Source organism: Engraulis encrasicolus, chromosome 21, assembly GCF_034702125.1.
Source record: "Engraulis encrasicolus isolate BLACKSEA-1 chromosome 21, IST_EnEncr_1.0, whole genome shotgun sequence".
NCBI classification, from domain to species: Eukaryota; Metazoa; Chordata; class Actinopteri; order Clupeiformes; family Engraulidae; genus Engraulis; species Engraulis encrasicolus.
In genome coordinates, this window is record NC_085877.1 from 46,083,391 (window position 1) to 46,090,256 (window position 6,866).

The 6,866-nt window shown below is 44.6% G+C and overlaps 1 protein-coding gene across 1 annotated transcript in view; it reads left to right on the plus strand.

The window, feature by feature from the left end:
- Positions 1-4,687: 4,687 nt before the first annotated feature.
- The window catches only part of LOC134437445 (adhesion G protein-coupled receptor L3-like), a 29,202-nt gene continuing 27,023 nt past the window's right edge, over positions 4,688-6,866 (plus strand). The window contains exons 1-2 of the mRNA XM_063186935.1: positions 4,688-4,696; positions 4,920-5,048. Coding sequence (XP_063043005.1) covers positions 4,688-4,696; positions 4,920-5,048 — 138 coding nt within the window. The remainder of the gene's footprint in view (positions 4,697-4,919; positions 5,049-6,866) is intronic.

A 6,866-nucleotide genomic window follows, 5' to 3' on the forward strand; every position in this document is an offset into this window, starting at 1 on the left:
TTGCTGGTTTTCCTCTCAATGGCCTCGACAGATGACATAGGGAAGTCATAAACTGTGAGGAGCCAGAGGAGCCTGGGCAAGAGTCCATGCTGGTACAGCCAGGTCTTGAATTTGCCCGGGAGTAGAGATTTCTCGATTTTCCTCAGCCATTCCTTAGTCTGCCTTACCGCCTCCGTAAACATTTGCTCCATCCGACAGTGATGCGTTGAACCACTTCCCCAGGCACTTTATTGGGTTGCCTTCAATGAATGGGATGGGCTCACCTTGGACTTGAAGGCTGAACTTGCTGGTCACTCTGCCCTTTTTGATGACCATGAGCCTGGATTTTCTGGCTTTAAACAGCATCCCAGCCCAGGAGGCTACACTTCCCAGCGTCTCCAGCACCCACCTTGCTTGGACGTGGGTCACGGTTGTTACCGTGATGCTGTCCATGAATGCTCTCAGCGCTGGTTGGACTATTCCAGAGTCCAGCGTTGGGCCCCGGGTTATGCCCTCGGCTGAGGATATCAACAGATTCATTCCCATGATGAATAAGATGGGGGAGATGGTCCATCCTGTTGGAATTCCCTTTTGGAGGTCTAGCCAGTTGGTAGTGAAGAGTGCAGATGTAAATCTCAGTCTGAACCCGGTGAGGTTGCCAGAGATCAGGTCTTGTATTGACGCTAGGATGTAGTAGTGGTTGAGCCCCTCTTGGATGAGATTGTGAGGTATTGACCCGTACGCGTTAGCGAGGTCTAGCCACACTACTGTCAGGTCGCTTTTCTTCTTTTTCGCCTCCTGGATCAACTGGTTGATCATTGAGGTGTGTTCTAGGCAGCCTAAAAAGCCTGGGATACCACCTTTCTGGATAGACGTGTTGATGTAGTGATTCTGCGTCATGTAGGAGGTGATCCTTTTTGCCAGAACGGAGAAGAAGATCTTGCACTCCACACTTAGGAGAGATATTGTTCTGAATTGGGCAATTGCAGAGGATCCCTCCTCTTTTGGCACAATACATCCCTCAGCCAGTTTCCAGCTTGCTGGTATTGTGCCCTTTGCCCAGATCTTCCTCAAGATCTTCCAGAGTCTCTTAAGTAGCTTTGGACATTTTTTGTACACCTTGTAAGGTATACCACTGGGGCCGGGGGCAGATGCTGATTTGGCCTTGCGGACAACGTCCTGAACCTCCTGCCAGGTAGGTTCTTTTGCGTTCAGCGCGATGGTTGGTTTTGCAGGCCTCAAGATGTTGCGATTGGCATCTAAACCCCGGCTTCTGGTAGGGTCGCTGTGGGCTTCTGCAAGGAACTCTTCTGTCTCCAATTTAGAGCTGGAAAGCGTACCAGATTTCTGCTGTCCCAGAAGCGCCTTGGTGAAGCTGTAGGGGTCTTTAACAAACTGGGCGCGCCGCTTCTCTTTCTTACGCCGCTGCTTTCGGAGGTTTTCTGCTCTCCTGAGCTTACACAGCTGTTCCCGGAGCTTGCTTGTTAGATCTTTGATCCCCTATTTCTCAGGTGTTGAACTGGTCTTGAACAGCTTGTTTAGTGCCTTTATCTCACCCCTCAGGCGGCGAATTTCCTTCTCCCTCCTGTTCGGTTGCTGCTGTGGCTGTCGTTGGCCTCTCCGCTCCACTGTGCCGAATCTCTCCTTGGTGAGGTTGCATACAATGGCCGTGGTTGCATCGATCTTTCTGTGTACTGGGCCTGATGAGGTTGCTTCCAGGATCCCTTCCAGGTCATCGTCGAGTTGCGACCAGGCATTGTTATCTGCCATCTTTGGCCACTGGATTCTTTCTCTCCTTGCAACTTGGAGTGGTGTTGCTGGAGAGGGGTTCACATGGGTTGGTCTCTGGTGTTCGGGCTCCTCAGGTGCTGAGAGATCTTTAGCGCTGTGGTGTGCTTCCCGGCTGTGGATCTCCATCGTCTGACCAGACTCTGGGTCTGTGCGCTACTCCTGAGTTGCTGGTGTCCCACACCTTGACCTGCTCTGGTGTTGCTTGAGCCCTCTGGTGCTTCTGCAGACTTTCCCGCAGTGGCACCTAACAGTGAACTCCTCTCCTTGTCAGCGTTGTTTGTTTAAGCTTTCTGAATACAATACACAGACATGGTTAGTATGTGGTACATTGGGTCATATGTGAAGTACAGTGCCATGAGAAAGTTTGGGCACCCTTTTGGAAAATCATTACATCGGTTTATTTCTCGTTGAGCTTTTAAAGTAGCAACTTAATTTTAACATATGTTAAACTGTAGGGAAAGAGAAACATTTCAGCAGTGGAAGAATTTTCATAGGTGTTATAGAAAGAATTTTATGTGGATTTAAACAAAAATATGTGTGTGCATAAATATGGGCACCCCAAAGAAGGTATACCATTAATATGAAGTAGAGCTCACCTTTGCTGATCTAATGGCCTTTGGATACTTGCTATACAAGAGGACAAGTTCCAACTGCCTGGTGCTACTGAATAGTTTCCAATTATTCTATCCAGAACCCCTCTAATTCAGTCAGGTTACTCATCTGTCTTCTTTAGACATCCTGGTTCAAATAAATTCATTCTTTTTCAATGATGGTGATATCTCAAGATTGGTATGACCATTTCAAGACATTGTACTTGTTGTTTTGCATTAACTCATTGTTGAATTTTGATCAGTGCAGTGCAAACACTGTCCTGCTGGAAAGTCCAAACTCTGCTCAGCTCTAATTTTGTGACTGACACTTGAAAAATATGCTATTTGAAAAGAATTAATGTGGCCCTTAACTGTAATAAGTTTTACAGTGTGTATACTATCCACACAGACCTATAGTAGGGTGTGTTTTAGACCAGAGGTCATAGAATTTATGGGTGCATTTTTTGCCATGTCCACCTCCCATTGTTAAGGTCAAATAACTCTAGCTCAGTCTCATCTGACCACACTATGATTTCCCAAAATGCTTTTAGCTTGTCCAGATAAGCTTTCTGCATAAGTTTAACAACTTATTTCTGATGGATACACAGGAAAGCCTTTTTATTCGTCACCCATCCAATGAGCTTTTGCCTTGTGAAAAGTATATGTGGAAGGACCCATGTCTAAGTCTGCACTATCAGCAGCTATGGTCTTGTAATTCTATGGAGGTGTTCTGTAGTGTGCCTGTTACCATTCTTACCATCCTTTAGCCATGCCCTTTTAACTATTTTTCAACAAACTACAGTTTGTTCAGAGCCCACCATATTCCACTCTCCAAGACAGAACTTAGGACAAGCCTCGTCTGCTATTTTGTATGATAAATAACATTTTAATGACCAATCATGTCTGTCTTGGTGACTGAAGGGATTCCAAAGTCATTAAAACCAGTTTGTGCTGCAAAGGTGAGCTCTACTTCATATTAATGGTATACCTTCTTTGGGGTGCCCATATTTCTGCACATGCCTATTTTTGTTTAAATCCACATAAAATTCTTTCTATAACATCTATGAAAATTCTTCCACTGCTGAAATGCTTCTCTTTCCCTACAGTTTAACATAATTTAAAATGAAGTTGCTGTTTTAAAAGTTCAACGAGAAATAAACCGATGTAATGATTTTCCAAAAGGGTGCCCAAACTTTCTCATGGCACTGTATATCAGGTCGGTCTGAATACAATACACATACATGGTTAGTATGTGGTACATTGGGTCATATGTGGCCCAGGATTTTTTTCACTTTAATCCCTGCTGACTGTATTCATTCGGTACAGCACTGTACCGTACCGAAGGTCTTTTCGGTACGGTTCGGTACGAATAGAATGCACCGTTACAGGCTTAACAGCTAAACTTCAGTTGTGGTCTGTAGCGCAGCAATATGCATGCGCCGCCCAGTGTTCTTCTCCGAGCTGCACAGTACAGGGCACAGCTGACACCACGCTGAAATATACAAAAGCAGATTCCCAAAAAGTTGAGACACTTGGTATTTTGTGAATAAAAGCAAAGTGCTGCCCTTTTCAAAACATTCAATCCATGCATAAGATTGCCAATAACACAAGGTCAACATATCAAGTGTTAATTCCAGCAAAAGTATTGATTTGAGGAAAATATGTGTTCATTAACCCTCCACTTCTTCAAAAACACATCTGTAACTCTGAGTTTTTGTCATTCAAGCATATACAGTAAGTGGCACCATTGCGAACTGTGAAACTTTTAGTTTTCAAATATATATGTTAACATAAAATTGTATAGCTGGCCTTTTTCAATGAAAATGAAAAGAAGTTTTAGATTTTCTGTACTCTGTACTCAGCAGCAGCAGCCTCCTGAGTCACACCTATCACTATTCACATGTTAAGTACCGGCTGTTTCATAGGCTGCAGAGGTGCGAACACTCCCCATTCAGCCAGAATAAACAAAGCCATGCTTCTATTCTGCGCTCCAAAATGAATGAAATGAATGAATTAACACTTGATATGTTGACGTTGTGTTATTGGCAATCTTATGCATGGATTGAATGTTTTTAAAAGGGCAGCACTTTGCTTTTATTCACAAAATACCAAGTGTCTCAACTTTTTTGGAATCTGCTTTTGTATATTTCAGCGTGGTGTCAGCTGTGCCCTGTACTGTGCAGCTCGGAGAAGAACACTGGGCGGCGCATGCATATTGCTGCGCTACAGACCACAACTGAAGTCTAGCTGTTAAGCCTGTAACGGTGCATTCTATTCGTACCGAACCGTACCGAAAAGACCTTCGGTACGGTACAGTGCTGTACCGAATGAATACAGTCAGCAGGGATTAAAGTGAAAAAAATCCTGAGCCTGAACTTTTTGGTGCGTCCACGCGCCTTCACTGTCCTAAAAAGAATCCGAAACCTGAGGACCCAGGTCTGAGAAGAAGACTGGGCGCCGCATGCATACTGCTGCGCTAAGAGAGGCGTGTATGAGAGGTGGCCTTACTACAGTGTCCTGTGTGAGGCGGTGAGAGGTAATTATCCCTTCATGGTGTAGCTACTGGTGGAACATGGAGCAGAAATCAACAGCAGAGACGAGATCTTTGAGACCAGTGCTCTCGACAAGGCAGTTGAAGACTGCCATAAACTGCCGTGTCTGAGGATGTTACTGCAGCTGGGAGCTGATGTTAACTGCAACAGTAGGACTACTCTCATCCGTACCGTGTCTTAAACAAGAAGTTGCCCATAGCAACTTTGAAAACATCCTACTGCTGCTTGAAGGAGGTGCCAGTGTGAATGCGGTGACCCATAATGGGGACAATGTGACGTAGTGGTTAGTGTGCTATCTGAAAGAGGGCTTAGATAATGAGGACGCTGAGAAGGCAGCTGCCGTCAGACGATATTGCACTCGAATAGCAAACATGCTATTGGACCAAAGGGCTCAGATGTTTGCAGGAACGGGTGACTGGAGGAGTATTATTACCAGCCCCTCTCACTCAGCAAACTATGCAGGCGGTTTGCTGGCCCCGCTTCCACTGGAATCCAAAGTATTGTTGTTGCCCCTCCTCCCATTGCTCCAGGACTTCCTGATTCCAGACAGCTCCGCGGTTAATGGCAGCAAGAGCCGCTGTGATTGGTCCTCTCGACCAGGCTGCTCTGTGCTCGAGAAGCAAATAGCTACTTCCTTGTTCTAACCTTCACTGAGCTACAGACTACGAGATGTTAATTAAATAAGTTCCTCATGCTTTGTAGCTTCATTTATTTACACGAACCAAAGACAACACGAGCACTTGCAAGTTACGATGCTGAAGTTAAATCGGAACAGTAAATAGTGTTTCCATACTTCATTCTGCTTTGTGCAACCTGTTTTCGACAATGAGCTTCTTCCCTTGTTCCAAACTACTGCGGTGGCTAGTGGCAATCAAAAATACAGGTTGACGTTTATTACATGTTTCATTTCCATTGTTGTTGAGTCTGTGTAGCTGTGTAGCCGTGTAGCTACAAGGCAAAAGACATGTATAGTTTACTCCTTGTATTGAAGGTAGTTTGAATCCTCACAGCGCAGACCAGATCGAGCAAAAATCAAACTGTCTGCGTTGACCTCTGGGCGACAGGCGGCAAAGAGAGTATACACAGCCCTCAAGGGGGTGAAATGAGATTCAGCCATAGACTCCTAACCTCCTCAAAAAGACAGGCCCGTTCACACTTTGCTGGAAAGACTCAACTACATCATAACAGCATTGCTAAGACATTAAAGAGAGCCTTAAGTAACAGGTAAAGACTTCAAGATAAAGATCACTGCCATTTTGAAGACAATACAGGTTTAACCAGGGCTTCGAACCGGTTCAAGGAACGAAAACGAAAACCAGGAACTTTTTGTATTTTACAGGGAACAGAAACGAAACCGGAAACGTTATTATTTTTTATGTTCTGGAACGGGAACACTTATTTAAAAATAATGGTAACCGGTTAATACCGTTCCTTAAACTAAAAAAAAAGGTAATTATTTTCCTGCGCACGTTACCATGACGGCTGAGGTTCACGTCTTGTGTGACATCAGACATTCTCTGACTGAATGGAGAGAGAGCTGTAGATTACAAAGTCTTCACTCCACATCTTAATTAAGAGAAACCACTGTCATACAAAAGGACAGAGTTTGCATTGCATTATTGTAAGACATTGCAGGGAAGCGCGTGTAAAGCGCACCGACAATGTTTCAGCGTTATTGGGCATCCATGGCCGCTTCAAATATGCACAAACTCACAATGTCCATCATAGTGCTCCCCGTGACCCAAGTCAGCGTAGAGCGCACATTTTCATAATTGAGGTTTATTCTCTGCTTCTCCGCTTAGGTCGTCCCTGAATGATAAAATTCTGGAGGATATTCTTTTCATCCGCTTGAATAAGCAGTTTTGAATGTAGGCTGACTCATTTGCACTTCCGTCTTTCTTGGTTAACGTCAGTTAGGCCTATTGGGAGTAATCAGCTGACAGGAACGAAATTA